At 39.9% G+C, this 22,497-nt stretch overlaps 1 protein-coding gene across 2 annotated transcripts in view; it reads right to left on the bottom strand.

Annotated features, from left to right (window-relative positions):
* Positions 1-768: 768 nt before the first annotated feature.
* LOC109092750 (lysine--tRNA ligase-like) overlaps positions 769-22,497 on the bottom strand; it is a 50,207-nt gene continuing 28,478 nt past the window's right edge. Inside the window, exons 1-5 of one of the 2 annotated variants that reach the window (XM_042728638.1) lie at positions 3,010-3,143; positions 2,728-2,869; positions 1,885-2,050; positions 1,077-1,170; positions 769-988 (exon numbers count right to left, since the gene is read on the bottom strand). In XM_042728638.1, coding sequence (XP_042584572.1) covers positions 784-988; positions 1,077-1,170; positions 1,885-2,050; positions 2,728-2,869; positions 3,010-3,128 — 726 coding nt within the window. In that variant the 5' untranslated portion in view covers positions 3,129-3,143 and the 3' untranslated portion in view covers positions 769-783. Of the gene's footprint in view, positions 989-1,076; positions 1,171-1,884; positions 2,051-2,727; positions 2,870-3,009; positions 3,144-22,497 lie in introns of those variants that run through there. The other variant, XM_042728639.1, reaches the window with a different exon arrangement.

Genomic DNA, 22,497 nt, shown 5'->3' with positions numbered 1-22,497 from the left:
AACATACAAATTTCAATAGAAATTACATGAAAGTATATTTAGGTTTCCCATAAATGCTTTTCTGTGCATTCGGCAGAACCCTTCAACCATGTTTCTATTGCAGTCAAAGGATTAATCCAAAATTAAAATTTTCGTTTACATATAATATATGTGTGTGTACTGTGTTTATTATGTATATATAAATACACACACATACAGTATATATTTTGAAAAACAAAATACTTGTATATACATTAATATATTTATATTATTAGATCTTATATTATATATACATATATTTAATATACAATACAATAAACAAATATTTGTAAATATATACATGCATGTGTTTGTATTTATATATACATAATAAATATACACAGTACACACTCATATATTATGTAAACAAAAACTTTTATTTTGGATGCGATTAATCACGATTAATCGTTTGACTGCACTAGAAATAACATATAAAGATTTTCTTAAATCCTACTTAAGCTGGTCAAAAGGAGCACTCTAAATTTCAGTCAATTGAAAATAATATAAATTTCAACTATAAAACATTTTCAATTAATTGCAACTATGTAGAATGCAATTATGAGCTCAAAAACATTACATTCAGTCTGCACTTAAGTATATTCTCATAAAGTATATTTTTTCCATAATAAGTAACTTTTTTAATTATGCTAAAGTGTACTGCTTTTTCACAAGGTGTTTGTGCTGTGCTTCTGTACTGGTAAAAAAAGAGTCAAAGAGGATGCTGATGAGGAGCAAAGCTTAAAAAGTTGTTATTTCCAAGGTGTTTTAACAACTAAACTTTACCTTGTCTTTCAGGCCAAAGTGAAGGTGGGGAAGCATGTGAAGACATGGAGACAACAAGGTCATCTCGATCGGGATGATGCTCAGCTCGCCCTTCTTTGTCTTGCCAGGGTTGCCCCGGACCCCAATGATGTCCCCACGCCTTAATTTGTTGTTGATGTGCACAAAATCTTCTTCTGATTTGTAGTTCCTAAGAATAGCAGAATAACAACTTGTTATGCTACTACGATAAAACAAAAACATGAATGAAACGTGATGGAGCAGAGTGCAAATCAGACCTGGAGTTGGCCATGACCTGCAGCTTGACTCCCTCTCCTCGCAGATCATAGAACAGCAGCTTGACACCTGAAGCCCTCTTGGCGTGGATACGACCTTTCAATCAAGCAAAACGCAAAGGTACTAAATTAGAAAAGGATCAAACTGTCTTTAAATGTATGTTCCATGTCAAACAGCAAAAATTCTCATCATAAAAAATCATAAAATCATTGACGGAAACAGGTTGAAGATATTGATTATTGATGAATCTTCATTTTGAAGAACCGATATCAATTCTTAAATCACAAGATCCCTCTTTCAGTCTATGCCGTTTTCTGTTGATGCATGAGCAAAACTCAACTAAACGTTATTTGTAGCGGATTTGGCTTTCAATATTAAGCGCAACAAGCTTTTTGCTTGGTTACGTTTTACTTTACTAAGTCTCAGCTTTGTCAATTTTATCACAAAATGAATAAATGTCATTTTGACGCTCTTTAATGTGTCATGACAGATCGCCACAGCAACAATTCAAGGGGCAACACGCAGTACACGTAAACCAATCATCACTTCCTCCTCACTAACTTCCGCTTTACTATCATGTCTCATGTAATCATTCAGTGTTTTAACCATGGAAAGACATCAATAAAACATGTCAAATGTCACGTTACCTTACATTTACATCATTAACTCAATACTATGATGCATGCTAAGTTAAGTTTCCCAAATTTAACATGAAACTTCTTCGGTTTTCGGCTTTAATTTCAGTTTTGTATATTCCGCTTAGTTCAGTTCGGTGCACCATTATGTAAAATACAAGCAGAAAACATTTACCCGATAAACTGAGGACGACATCTGTCAAGTGGTCCCCTGGCTGAAGGTTGTTATATCGGTCAATGAACTCTGTAAGCGATAAGTCCACGTTGAATTTGTGAGGGTATGGGTCTTCAGCTGTTCCCTTCAAGGCTTGAATGGCTTGTGAACGAATCTTGAAGTATTGCTGCATTGAAAACAGAAAGGGATGAAGAAACTGTTACAATTAGGGTTGGGAATCGAAAATCAATTCCAGTTCCAGAATCAGATACTTAAGGTCAGGAATCGGATACTTTTACATTTTAATTTTAATACCACATATCAATTCCTGTGTGCGCATCTTTTTTTTAGTTGGCGAAAAGGGGCTGTTAAAAATGTATTTGTCTTCATTCATTAAAGAGATTCATTCCAAAACACTGATTCATCCACTAATGAAACAAGTAAATCTTGACTGAGTCATTGAATCATTCCATTTATAAATTCCACGAGGTTTTGTTTAGTCGTCTAATATTTATTCTTCAGAATCGTGAGAGAACTACAGTCTCAATTTATCCAGAATCACGCAGCTCTATTTTGCACACAAACAGCTCTTAACAGAGTCCGGTTTTTATGCAGCCTGCTGATTTTTGTTCATGGCATTCAGCAGCAATTAAACGTTTGCCAAAAAATAAAAAATTAAAAACACACACAGAATAAATATGCTTGATATCTAAAGTTTTGACTTTTTTATACCACATTGGAATTGAAACTGGGAATCGATAAGAATTGGAATTGAGCAAATTCAAACCATGCCCAACCCTTGTTACAATTAATTCTGAATTTATGTGCCAGAAATGTGACTTCTATAATCAATACTCAACGTACATTTGGGTCCAAAGTTTCCTCATCTGCCTCATTTGCATCTTGCTGTGACTTCTCATTGGTCTCCTTCTGTTCCTGCTGTTCTTTGTCCTTGGCTTCCTTCTCAGTTGCTTTCTTCTCAGCTTTCATGCGCCTTTTCAGCTCACTGAGGACATAAAAAAGAAAATGATTTGAAACTACACAGGCATTGGTGTTGCACATCTAGCTCTGGAAGCCATAAGCAAGCACAGTTTTTTAGTGACAAAAGGTTGGTCGCTTTTTGCATTAAATGGAAACACCACCAACCTTTTGCCACTTCTCCAGCGACTTCCTTCAATAAGCAAATGCAGGTTTTGTGAGCTGGGAAGAGCAAACGTCTGCAGCCTGAACATTTGCAGCCTGCATATTCTGACCAGAGTCAACATGATGCAAACGTCCTATTTGATGAATCAAGAAAAATCAGGGTCAGAGTCATTGCACCCTTAGCAAAACGTACTTTACGGATGGTACTGTATGGGGTTCCTAATATGGTACTCCGGAATTAGTATTCACTATCATAAATATATTTTGGTATCGCCGTTTCTTTCTTTTTTTTTTTTTCAAATGAATGGGGACAGATGTACGTATTATGCTTCTCATTCTAGAATAATAACACATTTGCATCCTGACAGGTACTAACAGCTACCTTAACATGACAAACACAGCGGAATCTGAATGATTCGTTCTTTTTTGTGTCGGAACGATTCTATGAATCACTTTTATCGGTTCACAAATAAAAGCAGTCCTTTCGTTGAATTCGGAACAGCATAAGCATCAGGCACATGCAGAGGGGGGTGCGGTGGCTGCCCCTTTTTTCCCTTGATGCCCAAAGTGCCCTTTTGTCAATTCCATTTTTTTTTTTTGGTAATTAAACACCCTCTTGTGAAGGCCTGCCCAATCTAACTATCAGTAAAATTAATTAATAATAATTTAGCCAAAAATTAGATGATCCACATGATGACATTTCACCTGAAAATCTCATCAGAGACGAACCCTCACGTTCAGACATCTTTAGTAATTTAGCACGCTGTAAACAAAAGTTTGCAAATAATAATTCCATCCTATCCCCATTTTAAAACTGAATTAATATCACTTATTAAATCTCTTAGTTACATAAATAACAAAAAATCCCTAAGATTTATTAAATATTATGAAGAAATGTTTAAAGAAAATGTAAATACATGTATTTAAAAACTTTCCCTGTATATTAATGTTTGTATGCTATTCTTGTGTCTCCTTGTCTTGTCATCTTTAGTTTTTCATAGTTTTTTTGTATAATCCTTGTTTTTTTCTTTATTATATGTATTTGTATGTAATTCCTTGACAATATTCTTATGTTACATAGCATTAATAAAAAAAATAAATAAAGTAATTTAGTGTCCTACCAGGATGCCTTCAATAATGTCCACGGCTGCCGGTAGGTAGAGTTCTCAGTGGAGCGTTGTGCTTGTATACTTATATTATTAAATTATTATTATTTTACAAGAATGACATGAAGAGAGCAGGCACAACTGTTGTTTATATTTTTTTGTGTAGTCTGTGGAAGTAGCTGCAGCAAGGAGCTATAATATTTTTGTTCAACATCTTCCTAATGACAATTTTATGATTGGTTTTTAAAGTCTACTACAAACACCTTTCCCCCATTTTTATCACAGAATAAGGCAGGAAATATATTTTATAGTTTCTATACTAAATGATATGTCAATCAGTACTGCATTATTCATATAGTTTATTTATTACCTGGAGTTAACTTGAAAAACGCACATTAACCATATATTTTCACAATCGTGTGTTTATCAGTAACGTCTCTGCTTTTTATTCAGCTCAGCTACAGCGATAGCTGGGTGCTTTTGTCCATATCAGGGATTTCCTGCACATCATAAGTTATTACTTCTATGAGTCTGTTTTGGACTTTCTGCGCGAGAGTGCCCTCCGGCTTTGAATTACTGTTTGATTGGGAAAAGTTTAAAGGGCATCAAGGGATCTTGTCTTTTTATATTATCTGACAAAAAACTATTCATACGTAGAACTATTATTATTACAGTATTTATTTTAAAAAAATGTAGAGTGCATTAAAATATTTCCCTTTCGAACGTTCACTCTCGTTATGTATGGGAAAACTCCTTTTTTCCTTTCTGCTGAAGCCTGATTTGTTCACATTTGTGTAGCTGCACAAACCAATGGCGCTTCAGCCCGCCAAAAGGGGCGGGGCCGACCGCTATACAAATCGGTCCGTAGTGCCATTCATCAGATTATTCTCCTTCAGCGATGAGGATCATCTCTTCGCTGACTCTTCTGCAAGAAAGAAGCTGTAGAAGAAGCTCCAGCTCTGCTCACCGCCGCGTAAGCATCACTGCAGGCATCCGGCATCTGGGCAAAGAGCAAATTTCAGCGTGTGTTGCTTCAAATGTCATGCTGCAAGTGTGGTTCATGCAAGGGACTCTTGCATGATGAAGACGGATACAGGAGGTGCGCCGCCTGCCTCGGCCGCACCCACACAGAGGCTGCGCTTGCTGTTGGCTCGTGCTCTTTTTGCGAGAGCATTGATCTTTTCCCGTCTTTGCTCGTGGGTCACCTTGTTCCATCAAGGCAATCCCCCCCACCAGGCCCTCCCGTCTTTTTCCTCCACTAAGAGGAAAAAACAGTGGGGCAGTGGATCTTTTCCAGCAGGCCCGGGACCCGGGCTTCGCACATGAGGACCAGCGCCCCTCTTCAGCTGCGAGCGGACTGGTCTCATTTGGTGCGTCCGAGGAGGACATCATCATTGATGACATCACCGCCAATGACTTTGTGCCCTTGGCGGCGTCAGAAACGGAGGAATGGGGTGATTCCGGCAAGGAGCCCGAAGCAGCCCCTCCCCCTCAAGTGCCGAGGACAAAGCCAGACGCAGAGCTAATCCACATCCTCGCAAAGGCCGTGTAGTATCTTGGCCTCAAGTGGTCGGCTCCGGACAAGCCCGCACATGGCTTATTGGAAGAAAGGTTCCTGCCAGAGACCCGCCAGCAATCCTCCCGCCAGCGCCCGGCCCCGTTCTTGCCAGCCGTCCATGACAAGCTCACCAAGACGTGGCGAGCCCCCTACTCGGCACGGGTGAACCCCTCTACTGCATCAGCTCTCACCTCCATTTACGGATGGCTCGATACCATAATTTTGGCTTCGGTACTATACCAGAAAGTAATACCTCGGTATCGATACTAAATCAATACCATAGGTGGTAAATAACCAGCCTCAAAAAATAAGTGAAATGAAAAAAAAAAAAAAAATGGAGGATAATAAAAGTGAATTATAATCATTTATAGTATTTAATAATCTTGGTTAATGTTAGGTATGTGTTTAATGCATAAAGTAATGTTTACATACTAAATATGTATTAGTAGCCTACATTTATCTTTTATAAATAATCATTGACCTAGATATATTAGTGCTGTAATGCTGTTGATGAGTTATAACATTTTTTTTCAAGTGTTATTCTAACAGTCAAAGAAATATTCAAAATCACGTAATTATTTCTCTCTCCCTCAGAATGTTTTTTAGATTTCAGACTCAGATAGGCAAAGAAAAAGCTTTAAATATAAATCTCTCTCTCTCTCAGCTGCTTCATGTTAGCGGTTGACAATGTGGCAGAAACATTCCCTTCATATTATTGATACTAAAATTAATATAGCAAAACTGCCAAAATGTGACTAAAATGTCACTGGTTCTAGCGTCACATGTTTGAGCTTTCGTGTTTATTGCGTCAAATCTTATGTTTGTGCGTTGATCAGTTGTGAATAAAAGTTCAAATTAAATATTAATTTATGAATGATGCACTAACCTGTCGATCTCTTAATTCTCAGAAAAGATCAGGATGAGCACACGATTGAGCAAGTTAGCAAGATTTGATGTGCTGAATCCTGTGGTCAGTTTTTTCACCTTTATCATCGGTTTTGTATGTAAAGTAATGACATATTTCACTTCTACTGCTCTCTGGATTTATTAGTTGCGGGCACATTAATAAAGTTTCATCTGTTTGATCCATGGCGTTGTTCTTCAGGTTTACCGGTTTTGCATCAATTTGGGAAGCACTGCCACCTACAGGTGAACTTCGGAACAGCAGCGCATGAAATACAGAATTGAGCAAAATTATGATATCGTACCATTTGAAATATAATAGATACCACTATTTTGTCCACTACCGGTATACTGCACATCCCTACCACCATTGACAGCGCTGATGAAAGGGGATACACCAAACTCCAAGAGCACAAAGAGGCCTTTAAGGAGCTGTGCACAGCAACAGATCTCGCTCTGCGTGCTACAAAGGCCACAGCGTAAGCGATCAGCAAGACCATAGCCAGCCTGGTGGTGCTGGAGCGCCTCCTTTGGCTAACGTTGACAGAGATCAGGGATGCTGAGAAAATGGCCTTCCTCGACTCGCCGGTCTCACCAAAAGGACTATATTTAGCTCTGCTTTTCATGGATTCACTGAACGGTTTTCGAAGGCTCAGAAGACGCAGCTGCGGGCCGCCAAAAGAGCCCCGCTGCTCAGCCTGCAAAGCCAGCACAGCATCAGCCTCAGCGGAAGACAGAGCCTCGGCTGAAACAGCAATCCAGGCCGGCGAAACACTTCCACTTCCCGAAGCGTCAAGGTCCCCACCCACGAGTTGTGCTGGAACCTTAGCCGCCAAAGCAGTCCTGAGGCGCTAGAGAGGAAAAGAAAAGGACCCGCCCCCACCCTCACCTTAACCCCAACAAAACAAAAACACCTCACCTTCACTCCTCACCACTTTAAACACCTCTGAGAGACGGAGTTTCGTTTTCAGCGGGTCACGTCCTGCAGGTGCAGCGCGTGCTCGAATATTTTACTGCTGTAATAGTGGACCTACATGCTTAAAAGAGCAAAATTCCTCATCCTCTTTCAATCACTTATACGAACATAGACTCCCGACTTTTTCAAGGCGAGCTCTCGTTCGCCTCCCATTATACAGCCTGGGCAGCCATTCCGGGAATCTCGAGATGGGTTTTGGAAACAATTCGACGTGGCTACTCGCTGCAGTTCGCTCGCAGACCGCCCCGCTTCAGAGGCATTGATTAAATTTCTGTCCCGGACAACGATTGTTCTCCGGCAGGAGGTGCAAGCACTGCTTGCAAAAGGCGCTGTGGAAAAAGTGCCCCCAGCAAGTCAGGCTTTTTCAGCCGCTATTTCCTCATCCCAAAGAGAGACGACGGGCTCACATCCATTCTAGATCTCAGACATCTGAACAGCTCGCTTATGCGCCGGTCGTTCAAGATGATGACGGTCAAGAAAATTTTCGCGCATATTTGCCCCGAGGATTGGTTTTTGACCGTGGATTTGAAAGATGCTTACCGTTCTTGAAATTCGCGTTCGAGGGAATGGCCTATCAGTATGCAGTCCTTCCGTTTGGACTGTCCCTGGTCCCATGCACTGTTACGAAGTGCATAGATGCAGCTCTGTCCCCTCTCAGGCAGATGGGAATCCTCATATTGAACTACCTCGATGATTGGCTGGTTTTAGCCAGATCAGAAGGGGAACTGAATGCTCACAAAGAGCTGCTGCTCAGTCACTTAGAGCGCCTCGGGTTGGTCATCAACCCACGCACGAGCCAGTTGTTGCCCAGATGACAAACTGTCTTTCTGGGAACGGGTCTAGACTCCGCACTAATGTGGGCATGGATCTCACCGGATCGGTCCCTGACAATTCAGCGATTGACGGCTTCCCTCAAACAGGGGACAACACGCCCCTTGAGGGTTTTGCAGAGGCTGCTCATGGCCGCTGCCGCCTCTGTAACTCCACTGGGCCTGCTCCACATGCGGCCCCTCCAATTTTGGCGGTTGAAGAGATTTTCGGTCAGGGTGGACCGCCACTGTATCGAAGCTGTGGCCCCCTGGAGGACCACTCACCTGTTTCAGACAGGAGTGAGAATGGGCGTGGCCTCCAGAAGGAAAGTGATCACGACAGACGTGTCCAACTCTGGGTGGGGCGCGCTGTTGGAGGGCAATCCAGCATTCGGCTCCTGGACAGCTCAGCAGCGATGCCTACATATCAACTGCCATGGAAATGTCTCCTTAGCCCTGTATTCCTTCCTTCCAGCCATCAAAGACCACCACGTCCTGGTCCGTTCAGACAGCATGACAGTAGTGTCTTACATCAATCACCAAGGTGGTCTCAGGTCTCACGCCTTGTACAGATTGGTTCATCGTCTCCTTCTCTGGGAACAGAGAGAACTCCTCTCACTAAGGGCGGTTCATGTGCCGGGCAAGATGAACCTGGGAGCAGACATGCTGTCCAGAGGCAAGGTAGCCCCGGGCGATTGGGCACTGCATCCTCAGACGTTACAGCGAATTTGGGGGGTCTTTGGGAAAGCAGAAGTCAACCTCTTCGCCTCGGAACTCTCATTGCCCAACATTTTTCTTGATACGGAGAGATGCCCTGGCGCACGACTGTATGCGTTTCCTCCTATCGCCATGATTCCCCAGATCATCAGGCGAGTCAAGGAAACCAAATGCTCCCTCCTCCTAGTAGCTCTACTCTGGAAGAACCAGACTTAGCTTCCAGAGCTGATGCAGCAGGGAACGATGGCCCCGTGGCCCATCCCGTTGAGGAGGGACCTTCTCTCGCAGGTGAAAGGCATGATTTGGCATCCCCACCCAGAGTTGTGGAGCTTTCATGTCTGGTGCCTCGACGGGAGTCTGATAGGCTCCCAGCGAGAGTAAGTATCACCATTCTTGAGGCAAGGGCACCGTCCACATCACGGCTCTATGGTCAGAAATGGTCAGTATTTCTCAATTGGTGCTCTGCATGGCAAGTGGACCCGGTTTTGCGTGCTGACTTTTCTGCAAGTTCTGCTGGATAACGGGCGGACCCCATCCACACTCAAAGTATATTTGGTGGCCATCGCAGCGAATCATTCTCTCCAGGCCGGCCATTCAATAGGCAGAAATGACTTGGTCGTTAAATTTCTGAAGGGCGCGAGGAGACTGAATCCCCCTCGACCTCGGACTGTGCCGTGTTGGGACTTATCCATGGTCCTAGTTTTTGAGCCGATCAGTTCAGCTGACTTGCGGCCCTTATCGCTTAAAACGGCCCTATTCCTTGCTTTGGCGTTGGTAAAGCATGTGGGTGACTTACAAGCGCTGTCGGTCAGCACCTCATGTCTTGAGTTTGGGCTCAATGACTGCAAGGTCATTTTGAAACCGAGACACGGCTATGTTCCTAAAGTGTTCTCTACTCCCTTTAGAGCGCAAGTAATATCCCTATTGGCACTCCCCGCTGCAGATGGCGAGCAGGAACCGAACGCTCTCTGCCCTGTTAGGGCTCTGAGAGTCTATGTGGAATGTTCTAAACTGTTTAGGGAGTCTGAACAACTGTTTGTTTGCTTTGGAGGCCACCAGAAGGGTCTGCGGGTTACCAAGCAAAGACTGTCTCGCTGGATTGTTGATGCAATAGCTCTGGCTTTATGCATCAGAAGGACTGGAATGCCCTATTGGTGTGAGAGCCCACTCCACAAGGGGAATGGCCTCCTCATGGGTGTGGTCCAGTGGGATATCTATCAGTGACATCTGTGCGGCCACCGGCTGGTCGTCGCCATCCGCTTTTGCCAGATTCTATAACTTAGACATCTCCGCCCTGCAGGTATGTATTCTATCTTTTTAAACCTCCCATGTGGGTAGTGATTTCTCATGCCCTCAGCTAATCTTGGGGCAAGACAATGCCTTAGTCCCTTAGGGCCCTTATTAATGCTCTAACACTGGGCTCGCGGAGCAGCATGTAATTGTTGCTCGTAGTGTGGCATGATTGGATTTATTCCCATACATAACGAGAGTGAACGTTTGAAAGTGAACGCTTCGGTTATTTAATGTAACCTCGGTTCCCTGAGATAAGGGAACGAGCGTTATGTCACTTGCCGCACTATAAGCTGCATGAATCGATGATCGTCGCTTCAGTCGAATGATCTGATGAATGGCGCTACGGACCGACTTCTATGGCGGTCGGCCCCGCCCCTTTTGGCTGGCTGAAGCACCATTGGTTTGTGCTGCTACACAAACGTGAACAAATCAGGCTTCAGCAGAAAGGAAAAAAGGAGTTTTCCCATACATAAAGCTCCGTTCTCTTATCTCAGGGAACCGAGGTTACGTTAAGTAACCGAAGTGTTCACAACAACTCAATTAAAATAGGCGTGATAGACGGTGCTGATGGTGATACCGGTGTTAAGCCGCAACAAAAAACAAAAACGCCTGTTTGTCAAAACTTTGTCTCATTTATTTATTTTATTTAACTTGTTGTATTTTGGATTTTTGAAAAGCCTGTTGAATTTATCTAAGGTGATTTTGGAAGTAACTTGTTGCCTGTTTCCATTTTTGTATACCTATTTAAACTTAATTAAATTAATTAACTAAACTTTGTCTCATTTATTTATTTTATTTAACTTGTTGCCTGTTTCCATTTTTGTATACCTATTTAAACTTTATGTAAGTTATTTGTTATTTTATATTAGGCATAGCCTACCCTATAGCATGGTGTATTTTTATTTGTTTTGTTAATAAAAGTTATATGTTTTATATATAGGCTAAAGTGAGTTTGACGTTGTATTTTGTTGTTGCAGTCAAGCAATTGACTGCTGCTAATTTGAAAGTGAAAGTAAAATGCTCACGGCGCATTTAGGCTGTTTAAAAGCGAAGGAAAGCGAGAAAAAGAGGGAAAATTCAAACAAAGTAAAAAACGAACAATTGGTTTATGCCAAAATGCCGCTATTTGAAAGTTAAAGTAAAATGCGCATGCCAAGCTATTTAAAAGCAAAGAAAAAAAGAGGGAACGCCCCACACGGTGATACCGGTATTACCTGTTGTCACATGTCGATTAACCAGTTGGAAAATTTCCTCAATGTCACAACCCTAATTATACTATATACAAATTTTACTCATTAATCCTGTTTTTATTATCATTATCAATCAAAAAATGAATAAATTCAGAACAGGATTAGAATAGAATTGCTATGATAATAATAATATAATTCAGTGTCTAATTACAGAGTATTTAAAAGTTGTAAAGAGAAAAAAACTACTTTAACTTTTAAACTTAAAATGGTATTTTCTGTTCCATGTTTCTTTTTCAAAACTGTGTCACAGCATTTGCTGCTATCAATACAGAAGCATAAGTTTCGATACACGGATATGCAAGGAACACAGCCCTATTAAAAGCTGTGCTCCATGTGCCCCTTTGTACTTTGAGCATCTTCCCATCCAAAGGTCTCTGCACGGCCCTGATAAGCATACTATTATTTGCTTGTGTGATATGCCTATAAAGAAATTGCAGAAACTGAAATAGTAGTTAACTCTTATGCTTGCAAGGTATTCTGCATTCATCTTGCGTCAGCTTTGTAATGACCCGAGAACCGATAGTGAAAGTTTTTAGAGTGAACCGAGTAAATACCTTTAATAGGCTAATAGCAGAAAAGTCACAATAAATAAGGCTACGCAGTCACGACGTACAATAATCGCTCAATCTTATTTTTGAACAGTTCTTATAAACAAACAGGGTCACGGAAATAACTCGGACTTCTCATAAACACTCATAAAATACTTATATAGTGGTCGGCCCCGCCCCTTTTGGCGGGCTGAAGTGCCATTGGTTTGTGCAGCTACACAAACGTGAACAAATCAGGCTTCAGCAGAAAGGTAAAAAATAGTTTTCCCATACACAACACCCGTTCCCTTATCTCAGGGAACCGAGGTTATGTCAAGTAATCGAAGCGTTATCACAACACTGGTAAAATAGGCTTATACTGATTTTCTCATCCTCCGAATTAGGCTTGGCGTGATAGCCAGTGCTGACGGTGATACCGGTGTTAAGCATAGACTGTATAAAAACATGGACGTAGTGTCCATGACGTCACCCATAGACTCCTGAAGAGCGTTTTTGAACCCCAAAGTGTGCAGAGCGGGAGGAGTCCAAGATGGCATCCTGCTAACTTAACTTTCGCCGAGCTCTGCTGACAAATTTTAAAAACGGCATAAATATCACTCCTTAAAGTTACTTTTATGCAAAATAACCCATATCTATATTTCTGCTTTCTCTGATGTTTGAAATATGAAGTCGACCGCTGACAAAAGGAAAGATATGTCCCGTGTTTCGCGGCAATCTGACAAGATGGACTTTCACAACTATGTGTCTGTGGAAGAAACGCTGCCTGGGGCCAGAACACCACTTTCTGATAGCCCAGCTAAAACCTCCCTCCAAGAAGGGCAAAGCAGATGATGATATCTCTTCTGTTGTTTCGACGCTTTCCAACTTGATCAATACTCGCTCTGACGTCTTAGAGAAAATGGTGAGTGAAAATGCTCTTAAAATTGAAGGTTTAAAAAAACTGTGGACTTCGTATGTGCTGAACTAAACGACATCAAAGGCCAAGTCAGTCACGTTGAGAAAAGATTGAACACTGAAGAGAAGAAGATGGGATTCTGTGAACAACGTCTCATTGACTTGGAAAGATATTCCCGACATTGGAATCTACGTTTACACGGTGTTACTGAGAAGGAAAGAGAGGATGTAAGAGCGGAATCCATCCGTATCTGTGAAGCCACTTTCCCTGAGGGAAGAAGCAGTCTAGCAGACAAAATCGATACAGTTCACCGCATTGGAAGGAGGCTCCAGAATAGTTCACGTCCACGATCGATCATCATTCAGTTTTCTTCGCGAGTTACGAGAGACGGTGTGTGGAAGGCAGCGAGGACGTCGGAGTTTCTTCGTGCCAATCATCTTCGCTTCACTGAGGATCTCATCGCAACTGATCGAGAAAGAAGACAGCTGCTTTGGCCTGCTGTAGATAAGGCTCGAAAGGAGGGAAAGAAAGCTCACTTCATTGGAGGTCGTGCCTTTGTTGATGGATCTGAAATTTTTCCACCTTAAGCATGGGAAATCAGTTCTTTTTTAGTGGGTGTAATATTTCATTTTAAGAAAGCTCACTAAACCTGTTTGACTGAATTCATGCCGAAGATTGGTTTTACACGGCACTGTTAGTCAGCTATCGATGCACTTTTTTTTTTTTCTCGAGGGTTCTACTACTGGTATTTTTGTTCTATTATCTCTTGTTCTGTTCTTTTGAATGTCTGTTTCAATTGTTTCCCTCAATGCCAGGGGGTTGCGTGACAATGTAAAGCGCAAAGCATTGTTTTTTGTATGCTAAGTCTTTTTAAAACTGACTTTTGTTTTTTCCAGGTTCATCACTCTGTTTCCAAGGACATTTCTTTTTGGAAAAACCAATGGGGCAATGAGGTTTGGATGGCTCATGGTTCAGAACATTCTGCTGGTGTTATGATAGTGAAAAACCATTTCGCAGGTTCAGTGTTACACAGTTATATAGATCCTATGGGACACTTTCTTATTTTGGTAATTTGTATTAATAATTATATTTGTTTTATTGGTAAACATTTATGGGTATAATACCTCTAGAGAAAATGACTTATTACTTGATGAGATAGGAGACAAAATTTTATTATGGTTTAATAAATTTCCTGATTGCCTGTAATTTGTATTGGTGGAGATTTTAATATCACTCCTGATAATAATACTTGATAGATTTCCTCCTAGGCAGTCTACTTCTCCTAATTTAAAATTGAAATGTTCATGGAGAAGTTTGGATTTAGTTGATATTTGGAGGAGAAGTTTCCAAATACTAAATCTTATACATGGGTAACAAGAGTCGCTCAAGAATTTCTCGTTTAGATTATTGGCTTGTACCATACTCTTCAAAGATTATAATGTTTCGGTTAGTATTCTTCCCTCTCCCTTAACGGATCACCACACTATTCTTCCTTTCTACTCCTCTGTCCACAGGACACTCAAATATAAATTCTAGAGCCTCTTATTGGAAAATGAATTCATCTCTACTTAAGCATGATGAATTGAAAAAAAGAATTTCCTTTCTGATTCGATATTAACTGGGTGAAAGCTTCTTCGGAAAAAAATTTAGCTTAAATTGGGATTTGTTAAAATATGAAGTAGGAATGTGTATAGACATTTTAGCAGCATTTTGGCAAAACAGAGAAGGGATGAAGAGGAGAAGGTCCATATCAACAGATCATAACACTTCAAAGCAAAAATTCAGGAAAGCTTATCGGAAAACTGATCTAACAGAACTTACAGAAGCTCCAATCTAAATTAGACAATATTATAAATACAAAGTTGAAGGCTCTTACGTTCGTTCAAGGAGGAAATGGCTAGAACAAGGTGAACAGAGCTCTGCTTATTTTTTAGAATGGAAAAAACACAACCCTAAGAATCTTTACTATTAGTTCTTTGACTCTACAAATCAATGGCATTTCTGACAGATAATTCTAAGGATATTGCCTCTTTTTGTAGTAACTTCTATTCAAAACTATATAAATCTAATAACTGTAAGGACTCAGCCTCCCTTTTTTTCTTCAGGTCATTAAGGAGGTTAAATCAATATAAAAGATGAGCAGCTTGCCTGTGATAAAACTATAACTATCTCTGAAGTAATTGAGGGGATTGAGGGCCTTAAAAAATAACAAATCTCCTGGCACCGATGGCCTAACGGCCGAGTTCTATAAAAACTTTTGCTGAAGAATTAGCACCATTCCTGCTAAAAGATGTTTTTGGAGAGTATTCAGTCAGCAAACTTTGCCTTCTAGCTTAACTCAAGGCTTTTAACTCTGATACCTAAACCTAAAAAAGACACCACAGTTGATAGATAATTGGCGACCTATCTGTGTTCTAAATAACGATTATAAAATATTAGCTTGGGCTTTGGCCAAAAGACTTAAGTGTGTTTTGAGTTCAGTTTATTGATGAGACTCAATCAGGATTTATGCCAAAAAGACATATAGCAAAACAATATCCAACTTTTTCTAGACTTATTAGACTATAGCGAATTAGTTGATGATGACAGTCTTATTGTTTTTTTTTAGATTTTTACAAAGCTTTTGACTCTCTTGAACACGAGTTTATTTTTCTAGCTCTCCAAAAGCTTGGGTTCGGTGATCCATTCTGCAAGTTTATAAGAAACTCTTTATAATAATGCCCAACTGTTCCATCAAACTTAAATCAGGTACCTCACCTAGATTTCAGTTGTCAAGAGGAGTTTTCGTCAGGGCTGCCCTGTATCCCCTTATTTATTTCTTGTGGCTGCACAAACTTCTTTCCCTCCTTTCTTCTGAGTACTCATCTGCAAGGTATTAACTATTGCCAACAAACATATACTTATTAGTCAGCTTCGCTGACGACACTACCCCTGTTCTTAAAGACGAATTATACAGATTCCGATTGCAATCCAACACATTAAGTTTTCTCTAAAGCCTTCTGGTTTTAAACCTAAATCTTAATAAATGTGAGTGTTGTTAGCCATTAAAACCTGTCCTTCTCTCTCTCTTTAACGGTATTCAGTTAAGTCACGGTGACCTATCGGGTATATCCATATGTAGGATGATAAAAGTCAGATGCAGACTGAACTTTGACCCAGTTGTTGGAAAGCTAAAAGGGAGTTCAATGTCATGGTTACAGAGAGATTTTCTCTGAGAGGGACGAACTCTTATTGCTACAGCTGAGGGTATCTCAAGAATGACTTACCCTGCTCTCTCCCTTATATGTGGATAAAGTCTGCATGTGCAGATATTGATAGAATGCTTAAATTTGATTTTCTTGTGGAAGCATAAGAGGCATTATATTAAAAAGTCTGTGATTATTAATCTTATGAATGTGGTGGTCTAGACTCTTTTTAGATTTTGCTGTCTTAAACTAAGTACATTTCAAGATATAAATTGGTTAAAGCAGAGAGTACTTGAATTAATCCTGATTCATTCTGGAATACTCTTCCTATCTTGTTTTTATCTCTAAGGTGGGTGGTCCTCCCTTTCCTATGCTATGTAAAACTACAACAGCACCAAATTGGCCCCGTATCAATTGTCTAATTTTTTCATAAACAAGCGCTTTTGGGCCTGGGCAACCTAATTTATAAACACAATGTTTAGTCCTCACCGAGTAAACCTTTAGTTGGAATAATTGTGAATATCTATCTATAAAATAAGTCGTTGTTTTTCCCAACTGGGTTAAAAATAATTTTATTCTGGTTTCTTCAGTTAATCAATACTGATGGATAGCTGTATTCATATTCAGAGTTTTTGAACAAGTACACTATACCTGTCACTCCACATAAGTTTGCTATGGTAATGGATGCCATCCTTATGGAGCAATAAACTCTTCTCAGAGATTCAGCTAGATCCTCGATTTCCTTATCGTCAGTTGCTCATCCTTTTTGATACAACGAATTGGAAATATTGTTTTTATTCTAACTCTTTATGTCGGAAACAGGAAAATAGGTACCGGAGGACGAGGGTGATTTCAAAATGAGATTGTTTCTCTCCCATACATTGGTTGTCCGTACTTGATCCTGGCCAGTTTGTTGATATTCCATGCGAAGGAAAGTGTTGGACTTTGTCCCATCTAAATTAGTTTAATACACCCCTAAGGTTAAGGATGTGTCTTACAAATTACTTCATCTTTTTCGATCCTGTAAGCTGTACTTAAAAAGATGTTTCCGGATTATTGACACTTTATGTGTCTTTTTTGTGCGTGATGAACACGAAGCCATTTCTCATCTCGTCTGGGAATGCACATAGTACAAGTATTGTTCTGGAAGAATTTTGTATCTTTGTTCACCACATTTTCAATAACAGATTTTTGTTCTTTGTTATATAAGATTTTGTTTATTATTTGAGTCAGCAAAACTTTGATAAAGATGTCAATTAAGGACAAATATTTTTGTGCTAAACCATATTTAATTGTGCTAGCGAATTTTTTATACATAAACTGTAAATTCAGGATGCTTAAGCCGACTTTTATTATATGTCGATAAGGAACTTAAATCCTTACTTGGACACGTCTCAGAAGGCGGTTAATCCAGCAGTCCAAAGCACCTTATAAAACTGTCTGCACTCTGTCAATTTGCATAGATTGCTCCTGACTATATAATCGGTAGCTAGTGCTCACAATAGTATTTATCCCGTCGGCATTTTGGACTTTGTATGCTCTTAGCAATTCCATAATAAAAGAAAAAAAAAAAAAAAGGGTGGCAGAGCGGGGGCCAATCGCCATCTTGGCAGCGCGTCATCGCGGCGACTCTCCCTAGATATTCGAAACTGGTGGAAAACAAAAAGGCAGGGAGCTGGTTGCTTGATCGCCCACCAACCAACCGAGCTCGACAGCATCTATACGAGGCAGCGCATGCCCACCTGTCAACTCAAGTGGCAACGCCCTTTACTTATTGCAAAACTTTAAGGCTTAACAGAATGGAAAAGGAATACTTATAAAAACAGTCACCCCCTCACAGGTGTCATGAATGGGCAAACATAGCTAATATTATGCCCAAAACTAATTTTTTGTTTTTTTGAACAAGGCTGTAAACATTGTTTTTTCTGCTGTAAAAATTGGGGCATTTTAACCTGGGAGTCCACTGGGAACTTGACTCCCTGTTGCCAGCCAAACTCACGCGGCCAGTTCTATGAATTGGCGGAGAGAGGGGATGTGCCGCTCGTGTTCGGCCGCAACAAAACAAGCGCCTGTTTGGCCTATTTTGGATTTGCAAGCCTGTTGACCCCCCCCCTTTTGGCCATTTTATCGAAGGTGAATTTGAAGTTTTTTTTAAACATTCGTTTAATTTTTTAATTGGTTCCACATTGTTGGCTGGGTCGTCCTTTATTTAAACAACTTTGTCTTCATTTCTTTATTTTATTTGACATCAGGTTGGTATGCCGTGCCTCCAAGCTTTCTTACTCGTTTTGCTAATAAACGTTCTACTTTCTTATTATTTGGTTATATATTAGAGCCTCTGTTTACTTTACTTATGTTTTATGAATAGGCTGAAAGTTTTTGACGTTTATTTTGTTGTTGCATTCAAGCAATTGACTGTTGCTAATTCGAAAGTGAAAGAAAAATGCTCCTGGCGCATTTAAGCTGTTTAAAAAAGTGAAGTTAAGGGGGCGCTGAAAGAGAGAAGAATTCAAACGAAGTAAAAACCAACAATTGCTTTTATGCCACACCTGCCATTATTTGAAAGTAAAAGTTAAATTCGCATGGCCCAATCTATTTAAAGCAAAGAAAAAAAGTAGGGAATTAGCGCCCCACAACGGTGATCACCTGTTTTAACCAGGGGACCTGTTTGTCACATTTCGAGTACCAGTTGGAAATTTGTCCTCAACGTCACAACCGTAATTATACTTTAGACGAATTTACTCATTAATCCTGTTTTTATTATCATTATACATTCAAAAAATTATAATTCAGAACAGGATAGAATAGAATGATATATAATAAAAGATCATAATGGCCTATAATTCATTGTCTAATTTCAGAGTATTTGAAAGTTGCAAATAAAAAAAAACTACTTTTACCTTTTAAAACTTAAAATGTATATTCTGTTCATGTTTTATTTTTCAAACCTGCTTCACAGCATAATTGCTGCTATCAATACAGAAGCATAATTTCGATACACGTATATGCAAGGAGCACAGCCCTTATTAAAAGCTGTGCTCCATGTGCCCCTTTATACTTTGAGCATACTGTTATTTGCTTGTGTGATATGCCTATAAAGAAACTGCAGAAACTGAAATAGTAGTTAACTCTTATGCTCGCAAGGTATTCTGCATTCATCTTGCGTCAGCTTTGTAATGACCCGAGAACCGATAGTGAAAGTATTTAGAGTGAACCGAGTAAATACCGAAAAAATAAGTTACTTTAATAGCAGAAAAGTCACAATAAGATAAGCCTACGCAGTCACGACGTACAATAATCGCTCAATCTTATTTTTTGAACGTTCTCATAAACAACCGCCATTAGCTTCTGTAGACCGCCTCGGAATCTGTGCAATAATTGTTCTTTGGACACTTAAGCGCAACCGCTGAACTCCTTTTTTTGCATTTCATACATCAAAATACTGCACGAGAAAAGTAAAAACACTCTATAAATCTCATTTATCACTACGGATCGCGATAAGCCACATAATACACATAGGCAAACTTATCTTGAGTGTCAGTTCGTACAGAATCAGTTTAAGCGCTGTAATGTTTCTAAATGCATGTACTTTTTGCTGAGGTTTCTCCCATCCACGCCATCTCCGTCTGCCATCTTCCGCCGCGATTCCTCCGTTGAAGTTGCAGCCGCCGCGGACCGTGAAGCATTTTTCTGAAGCTGCAATTCATTCGGTGTCTGAGATATAAGGTGTGCTAGGGCGGAGCATGCATGAATATTCATGATTTCCTGTTTCGCCCAAGTAGGGGTAACCTGTAGCCTGAAGCAAAGGGCGGGTCCAAAAGGTGGGGGGCGTGGCGAAAGGTGGGGGGTGCGTGCAAAAAGGTTTCTCATTGGTGAAACGAAAGGTAGGGGGCTGTGCCAAAGGTACCGCTAAAGTTGGCTGTTAAAAAAAAAAACAAACGAAAAAAAAACAACCTGGCTGAGCCACACTTCTTAATCGCCTACCAGATTAAAAATGAAGCAATAGAATTCAATATAAACTTATAAAACCAAATTAAATTTCTTAGCAGGTAAAAACGGTGTTAATGATAGTTAAGAATATTATTTTTAAATTACTATTTCTGCATTGGCGCGGGTTACTGTCATCACCAGCCCTGCAAGTTTAGGTCTTGATTTATCATAATCAAAAAAAAAAATTACAATTATTTTTCGAGGATACAACCACGCTCGTAGAGCATCGCGACTAGCTGTTTCTTAAATTAAAGTCAAAAGTTGTATTTGTTAACATTAGTTCATGCACTGTGAGTGACTCAACAAAGAACAAACAACGCAACAGCTGTATTTGTAACTTACAACGTTTGAACAAATACTGTATCAACTGTATTGCTCAGCTTTAATGTTAGTTAATACATCAGTGTCAACAAACGAAACCTCATTCTAAAGTGCTACCGCTAAAAACTAGGTTTTTGCCTATAATATAGAAAAAAAATATATAGTTGAAAAAAAAAACACTTAAACATAATCAAATTTAAAATTAGTCAAATGTTAGTAACCTATGTTTCCTGAATTTTAACCCTTAAGCAAACATACAGCTTTATCCAGCTAAAACCTTTTTTCCGCTTTCAGTTTCAGTCTCCAATTCAGTAAAAGATAGATATATAGATAGCTATATGATAACCACTCATTATTCATTCTGAGTAGCGGTCCATAGAACAGAATCCGCAAACTCTGTCTGAATAGAAAGCTGTGAAGCCCCCCTTCTTTCCAGACCCCAGTATCTACCGCCATCCACCCTTGCTGAGCTCAACTCCCCTCTGTGTGTCCTCCTCACATCTGGACTGACAGACTTCCAGTCCACGATACCTACACAAGAAAAAAACCAAATGTTGAGAGATTCAAACAAGTAGTATCCAATAAGTTGAATTAAATATAAAATAAAAAAAAGACTTTAAGTGTTGTCACTAAGCGGAAGCACAAGTGTCTGAGAGTGCAAGTCTGCAGCCATACCCTTCTCCATTATATTATAATACAACTGTATTGCTGACTCTGCACTGAGTTACATTTTGTTACCAAAAGGACCAAAAATGAAGTACATATGCTTCCTGTGCATGTTTTCTAAAAGAATGGAATCACAAGAAAAGTTGACTGGCACTCATCTATACCCTAGGTTATACTAATATTTGGTTCATGTACATGTACAACTCCAACATGTTGGATTTACTTCAAAAGAGTAAATGTCCTTCGAGTGCACTTTGAGCAATGGTACAGTTTTGAGGCATGAGGATCGAATACAAAAAACGAATCATTCAGAGTAATGTTACTGGCAGTGCTTGTCTCATCTCTTCTAGTGTTGACAATGTCTCTCTGAAGGAAAGTCAGTGTCTTTCTCAGGTATGTTGGATATGCAATGTTGAAAAGCAAAATACATACAGAAGGCTGTTATGAAGGCTTCATCAAGGCTGGTGCTCTGGCACACGTCTATTCCACTCTTCTGTCACCACAGTGAAACCTCCTCCTATGATTGCCATTTTACAGTCAGTATCCATCAGCTGTATGGTAGGAAAGGTGTAGCAGGGTCCACCTACATAAAATAATAAAATAAATAAATAATAATTAAAAAGAAAAAAATTCTCTCGTTTTTTTCAAATTCATCAGATTCTCGTTCTCATCTTCTTTGGCTCAGACAGAGTATACAGTGCAGAACTGCAAAAACAATCAGAAGCTAATGTATAAGGGTCCCAATATACGATGCATTTCATTTTTCTTTTATACACTGATAAATCTTACATTGTTTTCTAAAACTATTGCTTTAGGTTTTTTAACAGATGGGCTAAAAGGGTACAGAAGAATAAAATATTACATTAAAAGGATTTGAAACAAGATATTTCACAGTTGATGATTTATTTACTATACTCACTCCAGCAGGTGTTCTTAAGTATGGGTGTTTTTTGATTACATCCTCCACAGACATTCATTCCGTGCTTTTCAAATGTCTCAGGAGAATGTTCCTGCCGTGTGGTCTTTTGACAGTCCAGGTGTCTGGGATGTGTTTTCTGATACTCACTTTGTAAAACACATTCACATGAGCCTCAACAGACATTGAATCCTCCCCAACACAGAGTTTCCTTCAATCAGAACAACAGAAACAGATCATGCTTAGAACCGTGACAGATATGGCAAAACATCTAAAACAGTGGTTCTCAACCTTTTTTTTCACGGGCCGCACTATGGTCCAAGATGCAAGTCTCGTGGGCCGCACGCATATCATTTAC

This window comes from Cyprinus carpio, chromosome B7 (assembly GCF_018340385.1).
Source record: "Cyprinus carpio isolate SPL01 chromosome B7, ASM1834038v1, whole genome shotgun sequence".
Lineage (NCBI taxonomy): Eukaryota > Metazoa > Chordata > Actinopteri > Cypriniformes > Cyprinidae > Cyprinus > Cyprinus carpio.
The sequence above is the reverse complement of the archived record's forward strand: the minus strand, read 5'-3'. Positions and strand labels throughout refer to the sequence as shown.